A 14,615-nucleotide genomic window follows, 5' to 3' on the forward strand; every position below is an offset into this window, starting at 1 on the left:
TAAATGCATTTGTGGCCCTAAATAGAAATTTTCTAATTGTCATGTTTTGACTTTTATAAATATTAATCTGCAAAGGTGTTTTTCCCAAAATTTTAATAAACAGAATTGTATGACATTATTGGGGATGTATGACTGTCCGTGTCCAAATGCATCGGAGGGACTATTTTCTATCCTTTCTGAAAATGCCGCAGACATCAGGAACACCGTTACACTAGAAATTCCCCACATCAGACTTTTTAATCGAAACTCTCCAATCCTGGTTCACTGTAACTACTCGTTCCTCCTCTTATGACTGGTCATGGAGCACATTTTTCAAGATAAACATTGTCCAGTTTGTTTCTGCTTGTATTTCCTTCACTTATCCAGTTTCTGGAATGACCCTGTTGTAAAGGCACCGTGTTCATCCACCCAAAAGGGCCACCTTAAATCCACATCACTTCCACAGTGTTTACAGCTCGTATCTGCTGTCCCTGAGTGTCAGTGATCAATAAGGTGAGCACTGTAGAATATTTACGGGATAAATTAGTGAACAGTAGCCACCGACTAGTGTGTGGAGATCTCATTCATTTCAGTTCTAATTTGTAGATTTCATTGAAAAGACCAATGGAATTCCAGAGCCCCCACTGCAGAAACTCCCCCTCCTAAGAGGTTTCGGGGGAAAAAAAGCACCAGGACTCTCCAGCTGAGCTTCCTCATTCCCCTCTTGTTGACTCAGAACCAAGCAAAACTCCAGGCTTGTATAAAATTTCATATTTTAATTTACAAAGAGTACATCTTGTGACAGCTCAATGTGGTCCAAGTACACAGCAGAAACTTTTTATAAAAAACATCTTAATTTTAGTGTATTTCAAAGCGTCTCAAACTTTTTGTTGCTGCATTCGTTGCAATTGTACATTATAAACAGGCTGGCTTGAAATAAATCCCAAAAACTTTTTTTAAAATATGGACATCAAGCAAGTGATTAAGAGCAGGAGCAAATGTGTTACATGACAAGTTATGCAAATGACATTTCATCAAAGGCCAGTTCTAGCTGTACTCATAGAGCTGTCTGGATATAAAATAGCCAAGGCTTTACATATAAAACATGGGGAAAAAAAACAGGGTGTAATCGTTCTATATAAAATTCAGCTATATCCTGTTTATAAAAAGCCTATGTGCATATCTTCATAAACCTCTCAGAAGGGCTCAGAATCCCAAACAAAGACCTACAGCCAATATCTCAATCACAGAAAATACCAGATTATTAAATTTCATTTCTTTGGTCTCTGTGGTCAGGTCACTGGTAGAGGGGTTTACATTTAACTGCAAATAAACACGTGTAGCGGAGAGTAAACAGGCCATTAAGGGCTCATTGTTAAAACAAAGCTCAGACAGGTGATGAAATATGAAATAATGCTCCGATTCATATTTCTGTGCAAGTCACATTTGTCGACAAGAATGGATCATCCATACTGTGACTATTAATGTAAATGATTAATATAACAGAAGGCACATCAGATGACAAGTTCTTACTATTTTAAAAGTACATTATAGAAAAGGAGGGCGTGGGGATGCTCGTCTCCTCGGCAGGGGGTCGTGTATCCAACGTAAAATGATGCCTGTAATAAATAGACCCCCCCCCATGCAGTCATAACGCTTCAGGCGACCAGAAAGGCTGATTATTGGATCCTTGCTCCCCTGTCAGTGCAGCACGTGTGTTGGCCTGTCAATCATGTCAAACATTGTTTAAAACCACCGATCCAAAGTCCAGTAATGGAGGACACTCGTGCCGTCCCCTCGTAACTGAGTCTCCGGTGACCTCTGACCCCTTTCGATCCCACATAGGATTTTAAACCATAAACATGATTTTTTTTTTTTTTTTTTAAAAAAAAGGTAAAATAATATAAATGTACTTGTGTTGCACAGTGGTCTTCAGTGGCGAAGGGACTCGTCTCCATGTACAGCCCCTCCCAGCGTCCTCTCGGCCCCGAGTCCTCACTGCTGCTGCGACGCAAACACTGAAGAGTGAGGGGAAATTAAAGGAAACATGGTGAGCGGTGTGAGGCACCATGGGGGGGGGCAGGAGTCATCACTCCCATGTAACTGGGGGTGTTTAAGGAGTCATGCGTTCATCAGTCCGTGATGCGTGTGACACTAAGCCCCTCAGAGGAAGTGTGTGTGGAGGTGTGTGTTGAAGCGTGTGGTGCGGTGCAGCGCAGCAACGCGACACCAAGCGGCCCTTACTCCTCTCCCGCAAGCCCTGGCCGAAGCTGCGGTACAGGCGGAACAACGACCAGAAAAGCACAGCCTTGATGAGGACGGAGACGAGGGAGCCGGTGATGGCGGCCGCCTCCACGCTGTACGAGTTCCCCTCCCCCCATTGGTTGATGATCTGCAGACAGGGGAGACCCTGGTGAGGTACACATATTGGCCACACCCCCCTCCGCTCACCCAACAGTGCCCCAGTTCCCCAGCATTAACCATCCTTCCATCATTAACTGCTTGTCCATCCCAGGGTCATGGAGGTCCAGAGTGTATGCTGGAAGAATAGGGTGCGAGGCAGGGTACGCCCTGGGCGGGATGCCAGAGCAATTACACACAAACACACTACGGGCACTTTAAAGTCACCGATCAACTGAAACACATTGGACTGTGGGAGGAAACCAGAGCACCCATCTGCTGTATGAAGTACAGAGGCGGAGTGTAATACGGGTCTGAGGCCTAGGCAGCGACTCCTCACCATGTAGAGAAGGTAGATGAAGTAGGCGAGCTCCGGAAGGTTCTGGAGGACGAAGATCCACACGAGTGGTTTCACTTCCTTCAACACCTGAAACGGGACACAGACCCAGAACGTGACTCCGCGGAAACACGGCTCTCCCGTCTCTCTCTTCTCACTCGAGCGGCACTCGCAGGTTTCACCGCTAAGACTCCTACGAACTCAAAGTTCTAAAACCAGTTTCACAACAAACATTTCAGCACAAGCTCATGAGTTGCAGGCAGTTATTTGTTATGCAATTCAACTAACAGCTTCTTGCATTTTATATGATTTTACCCCTCCCCCCCCAAAAAAAAAGGGTCCCAGTGTGTCTGATGTCTTCCAACACACATGGAACTCGAGCCCAAAAATGCTGCTTGTCTCACCAACCTGAACCCATTAGTAAACACTTTGTGTAAATACCAGCATCTCAGGCAGCACTATTACCGCAGTACACCTGTTGGACCCATCCTTCCAGTCAAACAGGGCCCGCGAGCTGAAGGTGGATGTATAGCGGATGGCCTAGGACGGATGGATGGACACGGATGCGCGCACACACAGTAACTACATAATAAGCGGTTTCCCACAACAGTGTGCTTTGCCCTATTGGCTCCTGAAGGACTCATAGGTTGCAGGTTCGAATCCAACTTCCTGCTCCAACACACTTAATGAAGGTACTTGTGTTAAATTAATAAAGTTTGTTCCCTCCAGTTTCCAAAATGCCTTACAGTATTTGTCAGCCAGAGCCTCTAAACAACACATATTTGACAGCAACTCAAGAAACAGCTACACTTTTCACTTGATGTAACTGCATTTTGTTGCCTTCTCTTTAATTACAATGTTTGTCCCGTGGAGCAAAATTATATTGTGTTTCCAGCCCCGGCCACTAGGTGGCAGTAGAAGCGGCAAAAGTGGACACGCGCTTGAAGCCGCCTTAATTCAACTCACTTCCGCGGCATTTCAGGCTCCCGTCTGGTGTTCCGGGGCGTCGGTGATCAGTAATATGGTGAGAAACGCTACACGTGTCCGTGGGGTCAAACCGTCAACAATCGGCACTGAATACAAATTGGCAGAAACCACAATTTTTCTATTTATTTATAATTGCTGTATCTGAGACTTTTACAGGAGCCAAGCAGCTAATAAGTGGAGTGGCATCTTGGTTACTAATCTCTCATTGGACGTGACTTTGTGGTAAAAGTGAGGTCGCTGTTAGGGAGCAGTAACCACTCCCCCTTTGGTTCCGTAAGCCCAGACCGGGTGCGATACTGGTGTCGACGGCGGTTCGGATCACGCACCGCGAACGCCCCCGTGACGGCGGTGATGCCGGCCCAGATGACTCCGATGCCCAGGATGATGCTGTGGGAGTAGCTGAGGGAGATGCCTGACGTCATGATCAGGATGCAGAGACACAGCTGAGGGAGATCAGAGAGAGACCGTCAGGAAACTCAGAGGACTTGGGGCCAAATGCCAGGAGGGTGTTGGTTCAAGTCCTGACTGCTGTAATCAAGCACAAGTGTTTTGATAGTTTACAAGTAGAAAGAAAAACAGCACAAACACACCGAGCTGAGCCAAGTCGAGTGCGTCGAGGGCAGAGTAACGGTACAGAGGGATGTGGGTTCGTACCTGGGCCTGCAGGTCAAAGGTCACCATGGAGAAGCACAAGTTGAGGAGGAAGTACTGCTCCTGCAGGCTCTCGAGGGCCCCGCCCACTCGGAAGGCCATCATGTTGGGCCTCTGGATGAGCAGCAGGGCGCACACCACATGGATGAGCCCCAGGCACAGGATGCAAATGAAGCGAGCCTGGGGGTGGGGGTTAGGGTTAGGGGGCAGACCCCGGGACTCAACACCAAAACAACTCAAAACTGAGCTTTTAAAGTGCTGGTAGGATAAAAAAAAGACTTAGAAGCACCCCTCCCCCACACTCCAGAGCTGTGAAACACACCAGGATGGACATCCTCTCCTCCAGCGAGAGCACGGTGAAGTTGACCACGGAGCGGACCACCAGCACCAGGATGCTGAGCACGAACACGACCAGCTCCTGTCGGTTCTCCTGCAGGATCCCCCGGGTGACGTAGTACACGCAGAACACTAGTGGGGGGGGGAGGCACAACACAGTGACCGCTCGTGCTGGCGACGGACCGACTGCAACTTGAGCAGAGCTTCTGAACACTGATCATGCACACGTTGCAAGTTCGTCGCATTAGGAAAATTCTCACGTCCGTTGATTGTAAACGAGGACTAAAGGGAGAAATATCTCACTGCACATCCTTCTCAAGATGCTTTCCGGAGCAGCCGCTCAGCAATGCCACTCGTGGAAGAAGCAACCGGAAACTTCTCGAAGCAACATCCATCAAGAGCCTCTGAAGTGCACATCGCAGCCCTTCTACACCCCTGAAGAGCCCAGTTGTGGCATGGAGCTCTTAAAGCGACACTACATAATTAAGAGATTGCACTGTAACACGGTATTTATCCTAAAGCAACACACAGTGCAGCTATGTGAATGCCATTGGGATGGTCATTATTCCTTTACTAACTATTAAAATAAACGTATAACATTAATAAATGGCTACGATTTACACCCCGATTCTACTTACCAACCTGGTTTAACCAACACAACTTGGGCATCACTTTTTTAACACCTGCCCTACTTGCGTGTTTCTACCACACACACGATTTCCTACAAAGCAACACATGGAACTGCTCATTACACACACTTTATGTCACAGGGAAACAGCGATGCTCGTTAAATAACCAATTACCGGTAAAATTAAGAGACAGGAGTTCACATACTTTGGGGCAGCACTGATTTTATTATCATGCCACCTATTACACCTTTTACCTTACTGGTATTTACACTAATGTACTCATATATACACTATATATCATATATAGTCAGATATGCTCATACAGATCCCTGCAAGAAGTTGTATCATTTCTCGTTGTTTATGCTGAATGTATCACGAATGTATCACTTCAATGAAGGGGGGCGCAGTGGGTTGGACCGGGTCCTGCTCTCCGGTGGGTCTGGGGTTCGAGTCCCGCTTGGGGTGCCTTGTGACGGACTGGCGTCCCGTCCTGGGTGTGTCGCGTCCCCCCTCCAGCCCTACGCCCTGGGTTGCCGGGTTAGGCTCTGACTCCCCGTGACCCCATATGGGACAGGCGGTTTCAGACGATGTGTGTGTGTGTGTACTTGAATGCCACTATTGTTATGTTAAATGTGTGTGAAAGAACATCGCCACATCAAGCTCAACGGTTCTTCATGTACACATATCTATAACTGCTAAAGATCTTTAATATTTCCTGGACTAGAGGTATGAATTTCCTTGTGTTTTTTTTTTTTTTTTTGGCCAGCTGAAAAATGCCAAAATGACCCAGACAGGAAGAAAATGACTGCAGGGTGCAGAAAAAGGGAAGCGGTGTCTGAAACCGCCCGCCTGCAACGTTTCACTTACCGATTCCCACCAGCTGTATGAGGGAAATGGTGAAGTCCTCCTCATGAGTGTAGGACGCCTGGCTCTCGCTGTAGATGTTCACCAGCGTGAGGGTGAACACGGCCATCAGGGACACGATGGTGAAGCAGTAGTAGAACTTCACCAGCAGGGACAGCTCGGACCACTGCTTGATCTGGACAGAACAGGACAGAGCAGGTTGCACGTCACCCTCTAGGTTGGGTTGTTCCGCAAACACCAGTCCGTCCAACTGGAGCAGGAAGAGCGCAGAGCTTTGTTTCCGAGAGAAACTGAAACATTAGCGACTGAAAGCTCGGAAGCAAAAGCTCTGGTCCACCTCCACCTCTGGTCTCCTTGTGGTCCCACACACAAGAGGCCCAAAATCAAAAGCTGAAGGTTCTCATTTCTGACTCCGCTGTGGTGGAAAGATCTCCCTCCGCCCCTCGGAGCTGCTGAATCCCTCCCAACTTTCAAGAAGGTTCTCGAGATAAAATCTCTTTCAGATCCACTTCTCCCCCAATCTCCTATCTGCTCCAAAATGTTTCACCAAATCATCTGCTCAAGAAGTGCTCTCCACCAGTACAGTACGTGCAGCTACAGTTTAAGTGGCAGTCGAGGACTATGCGGCTGAGAGTCGATTGTCTGCATCTATTGGTGAAACGTCGCATGTCACTTTAGAGAAAAGTGTCTGATAAACGAATACATGTAAAAAGTACATAAGAAACTGAAGGTTCATCACAGGGTGACAGAACCACAGCGGTTAAAAGAAAATTTTATCGGGTGACACTGCGCACCAGACGCTGGTGACAAAAACGTTCGCTTCTGGCCATGTCATTCTTGCAGATTTTACTTTTTTCCTAAAAATTCTTGCCCGGAGATGACAGCGTGGGACGAAGGGTTGTCGCGGTGCAGACACCATCAACCATCGTTCCATAACTCACGGCGGAGGTGGAGGAGCATTCTGGTGGAACTCGTGACACTCACGGGGCCACATGGTGTCGGGATGAGGTCCTGATGCCTCGGCCTCAGGTTCGGAGACGGCAAATCGCTGCCCTCGCGATTCCGGCTGTTCAGCAGTGGACTGAAACGAGGAAAACAACGTTTATTTGAGTCACATGGTGGACTATGTTGAAGCACCGTCCACAACAAGAGCTATCAGGGAAGTCGACAAACCCAAAGGGTATCGTTACGAACTGCGACAATGCTGCATGATGAAAAACAAGAGGACAATGGAGGGATGGAAACAAACAAACTATTAAGGCTGGAGAAGGAAAAGAGAAGCAAAAAACTTGGAAGGTCCAAGAGCAATTGACTGCCCCCCCGAGGCGTGCAAATATAGCATAAGTAGGAAAAAATATGTTACCGACATGGGAGGAATTTCAGGAATTTATAGCCACGAGTTGTAGCCTAAAACACTTTAGGCTGAATGCTCTTCTTCAGGGTACAAGAGCAGGATCCTTCTTTGGACCATAAACAGCAACCTTCTGGTCCAAAGAGAAGATCCTTGGTGTAATCTTTGTCGTTCGACGATCAAAATTTGGCCATGAACAAATCCAAAATCACTTCACCATTAGGCCAGGAAGTGGTGCAGTAGTTAAGAATGCTGTCATGTGACCGTGTTGCACGTGTCGAGTTACAGAGACACAGGTCATCGAGCTGCAGGTCTGCGAACAGGTAGCTTTTATGCAGAGGCCTGCTCTGCAGAACAAGACCTTGGCATTCCAGATCACCACCTGAAACCTGATGCTCTTTAAGAAATGCGGCATCTCCTGATTGTCATCTGCAGATCATAGCAGGCGTCTGAAAAGTGCCATCTGCAGCGCTCTGCCATCTGGCCCAACCAGCTCTTCTAAAGGGTCGGCTGGTAGAGGAGGCAGCTGGAAGTGACCTCACTGGAACGAAGACTCGTGAACATCTGAGCCCTTCACCTGCCTCTCTTCTCTGGTCATCGGGGAAATTCTGAATTGAGAATATACTGGTGCATAAAATGGATTCATCTCCATGATCTTCTTCTCCCCAATGTCATCCTCCTCAGATACACCATTCCGAGGTGGTGCCAACCTTCTTGTGCCAAGACTTGCCAAGAGTCAACACAAAAGTGTAGGTTTCTCATGTGAGACTCCAACTCTATGGAATAACCTTTATCCGCTCGTGTTTAAAAGTCCGACGCCTCTTCTTTCTTTAATCTCAGACTAAAAACTACTTGTTTCACTGTCTAAACAGGTGGAAGTGCAGGCTGGGTATGGGCTCCTGACTGTTCAGCCTGTTTCAAGCCTGGCGGTCATGTATTATCTTTATTATCTGACATACCACACTTGGTGTTGACCGCCAGTGTTCTCACTTCTCCTTAGTTACATCCTCTTACGCTCATCGTCACTCATTATGCAACTATAGTTCAGTCCTTTGGGGTTCTTTCAGCTCTCTCTACCGCTGTCTCGCCCAGATAAGTTACTCAGCCATTCTTCCTACTATCTACCACCTCCTGCTTGGAGCCACCTGGTCCCAAACTTACACATCAACTTCAGAATCTGGATACTGGGCTGCAGCCAGCATCCAGAAGGAAGAAATCCAACATGTTTCCTGTCTTCTCTGGCTACAACAGACAACATCAGCCAAAATCATCATGGGTCAAGTGGTTCATGGTCAATCTTTCATCCCACCTTCAGAGAACCTGGCCAAAAAGCTGGCTAAAAGCTGGCCACAACCGTACGGGACCAAGATCTGACCACCATTGTATGAGACCAACTTCTGCCCATGACCATATAATACCAAGAGTTGGCCACAATCGTAAGGGACCAAGATCTGGCCACGACCGGACGGGAACAAAATCTGGCTACCATTGTACGAGACCAACTTCTAGCCACGACCATATAAGACCAAGAGTTGGCCACGATTGTAGGGGACCAAGATCTGGTCACCATTGTACGAGACCAACTTCTAGACACGATTGTACGGGACCAAGATCTGGTCACCATTGTACGAGACCAACTTCTGGCCACGACCATATAAGACCAAGAGTTGGCCACGATCGTACGGGACCAAGATCTGGCCATAATTGTTCTACAAGCCCTGCTGCATGTACTATAATGTTCACTTCTGCATATTAGATGGACACACTCTTCAACCTCATGCCTGACCTTTTAAGCACTGCATCACTACTCATACAGTAGAGTGTGAAGAACTAAGTGCATGAGGAGGTCCAAAAGACCAGCTGCAGACAGGTTCAGCAGTGATTCCGTTCGTTTCGGATGTCTGGTGGGTTCAGAGCCCAGCTCAGGGTTAGGAGATGAACTTGTGACCACATGGCCACCTGTCAGTCTCTCGTTGATCGTCCCTGTTGCTGGTCAAGATGGAAAACAAACGGTTTCACCGCAACAGGAAACTGAGCTCACTGTTGGAGAAGCAGAGCACTTAAGTGAATGAACACACACACACACGCACACACACACGGAGCAGGCAGAAAGGTCCAACATATTAATGGAACTTTCATACAAGCTGGGTTGATCGTGAACAAGGTAGAACAACAGAGAAAACCCAAAAAGTCACAATATAGCGTCACACAGCTGGTAACAAAAAGTTCACCATCTGCACATCGCACTCAGTGGACCATGAAAGAAATTTTAGGATTGAAGTCTTATACTGTTTGACGTTTATTTTTAAATACACTGTTTACAAGTAACGATAACAGAATACACGGTAGTGTTAAAAAAAAAAAAAAAAAACACCACAGGCTCCATGGAGCTGAAACAACATAAACCAGGACTTTTCCTGCCGTCTCAATGTGTCTTTTGCCTCCATTTCCACTCTGTCTCCTCCCTGTGTCCATACTGTCTTCGCTATCTCCATGCTGTCCTCATCATATCTCTGTGCTGTCTCCATTTCATTACCATCGCTTTGCTGTCTTTTCCTGCGTCCATCCTGTCTCCATACCGTCTCTTTGCTGTCCTGTGTCCATCCGGTCTCCATACCGCCTCTTTGCTGTCTTTCCCTGTGTCCATCCTGTCTCCATACCATGTCGTCTTTGCTGTCTTTCCCTGTGTCCATCCTGTCTCCATACCGTCTCTTTGCTGTCCTGTCTCCATCCTGTCTCCATACCGTGTCGTCTTTGCTGTCTTTCCCTGTGTCCATCCTGTCTCCATACCGTGTCGTCTTTGCTGTCTTTCCCTGTGTCCATCCTGTCTCCATACCATGTCGTCTTTGCTGTCTTTCCCTGTGTCCATCCTGTCTCCATACCGTCTCTTTGCTGTCCTGTCTCCATCCGGTCTCCATACCGCTTCTTTGCTGTCTTTTCCTGTGTCCATCCTGTCTCCATACCGTCTCTGTGCTGTCATGTGTCCATCCTGTCTCCATACCATCTCTTTGCTGTCTTTTCCTGTGTCCATCCTGTCTCCATACTGTCTCTTTGCTGTCTTTTCCTGTGTCCATCCTGTCTCCATACCGTCTCTGTGCTGTCATGTGTCCATCCTGTCTCCATACCATCTCTTTGCTGTCTTTTCCTGTATCCATCCTGTCTCCATACCGTCTCTTTGCTGTCTTTTCCACTCTCCATAATGTCTTCACTGTCTCAGTCCTGGTCCATGCTACCTGTTTTCTGCCTGCCTCCTCGTTATATTCACTCTGTCCTCTGTCTCCCTCTGTACCAAGTGGCCACACTGCCTCCTTCTCCTCTCTTCACTACTTGTCTTCATTGATTATTCTTGTCTCTTTTACTGCACTCACCTGATCTCGTCCATTTTCTGCAGCAGCGTTCAATGGATCCCTGCGCTCATTTCTGACGCCGTCTCCACAGAACACATGATGCTTCCTACGAGTACGAGCTCCGAATATCCTCATATAACTGTCGCCCACTTCCTGCTTTCAATTCGTCCACTTCCAGAAACAACGCAGCGCAGCAGCCGCGTTAATCCCACTTTGTTTCCGCGGCGTAACGTTACGCACAATGCGCGCGGCCCGCTGACCCCAATACACGTTGCGTAGAATGCGTGCGCGCGGCCGAGCTGGAAGCTAGATGCGTAGAATGCGTACGCGCCGCCGAGCTCGCCGACAGTTGCGTAAAATGCGTACGCGGTGAACGCCTCTGATTGCAATGCAAATGCAAATCGCGCCGAGTGCGCGGAAATCAAAATGGCGGATCGCGCAACGCTGAGGGAACCTTCGGGATATTATTATTATTATTATTATTATTATTATTATTATGACGTTGCAACATAGAAAAAAATTGGAAAGTAAGACGTACAGAATTGTATAATTTGTTTGGAATATATGATTATGAACCCAAAGAGAATTTAATTACAGTATGCATGTTTGTTTACAATAATTTATTATTGATATAAATTGGGTGTGATTGTTTGGTGTTGAAATAAAGCATCATTATTATTATTATTATTATTATTATTATCTAAAATAAGTCCTACCTCTCTGACAGATCTTCTCAACAAGTGGTCTGGTGGAGCTCTTGTTCTTCTCCTCTGCCTTTCTCTACCGGTGTTCCACAGGGCTCGGTATTGGGTCCTCTTCTTTTCTCCATCTACACGTCCTCCCTCGGTCCAGTCATCGCCTCCCATGGATTCAAATACCACTGCTATGCTGATGACATTCAGCTCTTCCTCTCCTTTCCACCTGCCGTGTCAGACATTTCCGCACACATTGCTGCCTGCCTGTTGGACATCTCTTCATGGATGTATGATCACCACCTCAAACTCAACCTCTCCGAAAGAGATTCTTTACCTCCCAGCTGACCCGTCCTCCTGTCACGACCTGTCGATCAAACTGGACAACTCATTTATTTCGCCTACCTCCTCGGCTAAGAGTCTGGGAGTAACGATTGACACAAGTCTGTCTTTCTCTCAGCACATCGAAGCCACAACCCGGTCCTGCAGATACATCCTGCATAATATTCGTAGGATCCGTCCTACCTCACTACTGACTCCCCCCAACTACTTGTCCAGGCCATGGTGACTTCCCGTCTGAACTACTGCAACTCTCTCCTGTGTGGCCTTCCTGCTAATGCCATCAAACCTCTGCTGCTTCTACAGAATGCTGCTGCACGAGTTGTGTTTGATTTGCCAAAGCGTTCCTACGTATCTCCTTTTCTCGTTTCTCTGCACTGGCTTCCTATAGCTGCCCGAATCAAATTCAAAAGCCTGGTTACTGTGTACAAATGCATCAGTTGAACTGCTCCCAGCTATTTACAAGACTTAATCAACTGGTACACCCCAGCCAGGCCCCTTCACTCGTCTGCTTCCGCTCACTTGGTGGTCCCATGTACGAAAGGTAAAGCTCGGAGGTTCTCGGTTCTGGGTCCGTTGTGGTGGAATGACCTTCCCCCGTCACTCAGAACTGCAGAAACTCTGTCAACTGTCAAGAAGGGTCTGAAAACTCACCTTTTCCAGATCCACTTCACCCAAGATCTCTCCAGCTCATTTATGGTGTAACTGTTCACGCATCGTAATTCCTTAAGCATCCCCAGATACAACCTTTATTCAGCCACTATTCTGGCATTGTACTTGCTTATTTGTGTATTTTATAATATTTAAAAAAAAAAAAAATTGGTGGGTGGGTATCGGGATTTGTCTATCCTGATTTTTATTCACCTACTCGAACGATGAACCTCGGTGCAGCAAGTGGTAGGGAACAAACTAGGTTTGCTTGAGACTTTCATGTCTGCAGCTATGCCTCCTTCTGTTAATGTAATGCATAAATTGTACTTTTGCTGAGATGTATGTCGCTTTGGACAAAAGCATCTGCTAAATTAATAAATTAAAATGTAAGTCTTATGCATACTAAAGCATTCTGTTATGTAAAATGTACATCATTATATGAATTGTCTATACGAAGTTGTTTACAAGAATAAAAATATATATACTTTGTACGTATGAATAATTTTGCTTCATTCCTGCAAGCTGCTTCATTTTTCATGTAAATTTTTTTAGGCTCCAAAAGGATGGACCTTCACTGTGTCCGTCTCATGTGACGCATTAATTCATCCATGGAGCCTGGAGTTCTAATGTTTTGACGTTATATAATATCAAAAAAGATACATTTTAATGTTCGGGACAATGATGATGGGCTCATAAGAAGGTTTGCTATGGTACATTTTTGTTGTGTTGTATTAGTGACATCTTCAGCATTACATGTACATGTACATTTGTTCATCCGTGAGACACTGCTCTCCAACATCATCTACAATTAAAGAGCTTTAGACACAGGATTACTGACACGCAGCATGTGTGTGTGACAGCACTATGTTGCTGGTTCAGATCCCTCCTGTAGCTCCTATAGAAGTGACATCCAACTAAAAAATACGTAGATAATCATGGCTGATGGTGTTGATGGGAGGGATTCAGCAGCTCTGAGGGGCCGAAGGAGCTCACCCAACTCCACCTATGGAAGTTAGATTCAAATAGCAAACACATTGATAATCATAGTAGCTAGCGCTGGACTCATTTATGAAGCCATCAGAAGAGAAGTGGCTCTGAAAGGGATGGGTTTGAAGGCTTTTTTGAATGTGGGAGGGATTCAGCAGCTCTGGGGGACACCGGGAGCTAATTATCATTGATCAAAGACTCTTCCCCGACCCTCACATGATTCAAACGCTCCCTTCTGGGAAACAACGCAGGGCAATAAGGGCCCAAATATCAAGGTACAAATGAACTGTTTCTCTAAGGCTGTATCCTTATCAGCTCATTGTATTCCCTATTCACACTGAAATGTACATTAATATTATATTATGTATAGTATATTATATATAGCAGTTGTGCCGCTGTCTCACAGCACCTGGGTGGTGCGGGAGGACGTGAGTTCGGTCCCTGCTCAGTCTGTGCGGAGTTTGCATGTTCTCCTGTGTCTGTGTGGGTTTTCTCCAGATGCTCTGGTTTCCTCCCACAGTCCAAAGACATGCTGTTCAGGTTCACCAATAGTGTGAGTGACAGAGTGTGTGTTTCGCTGATGTATGGATGAGTGACCCATTGTAAGTAGTGTATCTAGCATTGTAAGTCACCTTGGTGAATAAGGTGTGTGGGCTGATAACACTTCATAGAGTTCATTGGAGTTGCTGTGTCTGATAAATAAACAAACGTGCATGATTATACTGCAGTCATTCAACTGTAAACCAACAGAACACAGCTAAGCTTTTGCACTGGTAATATAGTAAAGTGATGGATTTACTAGGATATCACCAGCTACAAGCATTTATGTATAGTATACTATACTGTAAATGTGCTGCTCTTTCCCCATATTACTAGACATGAGACTCGAGCTGTGCGCTGGAGGCCGCTGCTGTTGGCAAGAACCGCCACTAGGAGGCGCTGCAACCTCATCAAAACTGCATTTCAATTGTCTTCGGTGGAAATACGACAGTCCACCGTTCAAATCGTACGTTTTTTATGCCTCGATATGTTATTTGGTGCTGTCACCTAACAAAACCGTGCAAT

The 14,615-nt window shown here is 46.5% G+C and overlaps 2 protein-coding genes across 5 annotated transcripts in view; one reads left to right on the top strand and one right to left on the bottom strand.

Moving 5' to 3' along the window:
- The window catches only part of nadka (NAD kinase a), a 39,612-nt gene that overhangs the window by 15,471 nt on the left and 9,526 nt on the right, over window positions 1-14,615 (top strand). The gene's annotated exons all lie outside the window — the stretch shown is intronic.
- Window positions 766-11,141, bottom strand: LOC108931078 (uncharacterized). 2 transcript variants are annotated; one of them, XM_018746675.2, is made up of 9 exons: window positions 10,903-11,141; window positions 7,168-7,264; window positions 6,187-6,358; window positions 4,677-4,822; window positions 4,358-4,534; window positions 4,030-4,146; window positions 2,720-2,806; window positions 2,224-2,371; window positions 766-1,997 (listed from the first exon to the last, which is right to left on the bottom strand). In XM_018746675.2, exons 1-9 carry the CDS (start codon window positions 10,914-10,916, stop codon window positions 1,975-1,977), a joined length of 981 nt encoding a protein of 326 aa, XP_018602191.1. In that variant the 5' UTR covers window positions 10,917-11,141; the 3' UTR covers window positions 766-1,974. The 2 variants fall into 2 exon arrangements, with proteins under 2 accessions (XP_018602191.1, XP_018602190.1); XM_018746674.1 differs by lacking the exon at window positions 766-1,997 and having other exon boundaries at window positions 2,006-2,371.

The sequence above is a fragment of the Scleropages formosus genome, chromosome 2 (genome assembly GCF_900964775.1).
Source record: "Scleropages formosus chromosome 2, fSclFor1.1, whole genome shotgun sequence".
In the NCBI taxonomy this organism is placed as follows: domain Eukaryota; kingdom Metazoa; phylum Chordata; class Actinopteri; order Osteoglossiformes; family Osteoglossidae; genus Scleropages; species Scleropages formosus.

What these genes read in the sequence shown, in the direction of transcription:
- LOC108931078 (XM_018746674.1), bottom strand. An exon ending in TCCCGACACCATGTGGCCCC is followed by an intron (nt 6,359 to 7,167) that starts GTGAGTGTCACG and finishes TGTTCTGTCCAG; the next exon opens with ATCAAGCAGTGGTCCGAGCT. An exon ending in CATACAGCTGGTGGGAATCG is followed by an intron (nt 4,823 to 6,186) that starts GTAAGTGAAACG and finishes CCCCCCCACTAG; the next exon opens with TGTTCTGCGTGTACTACGTC.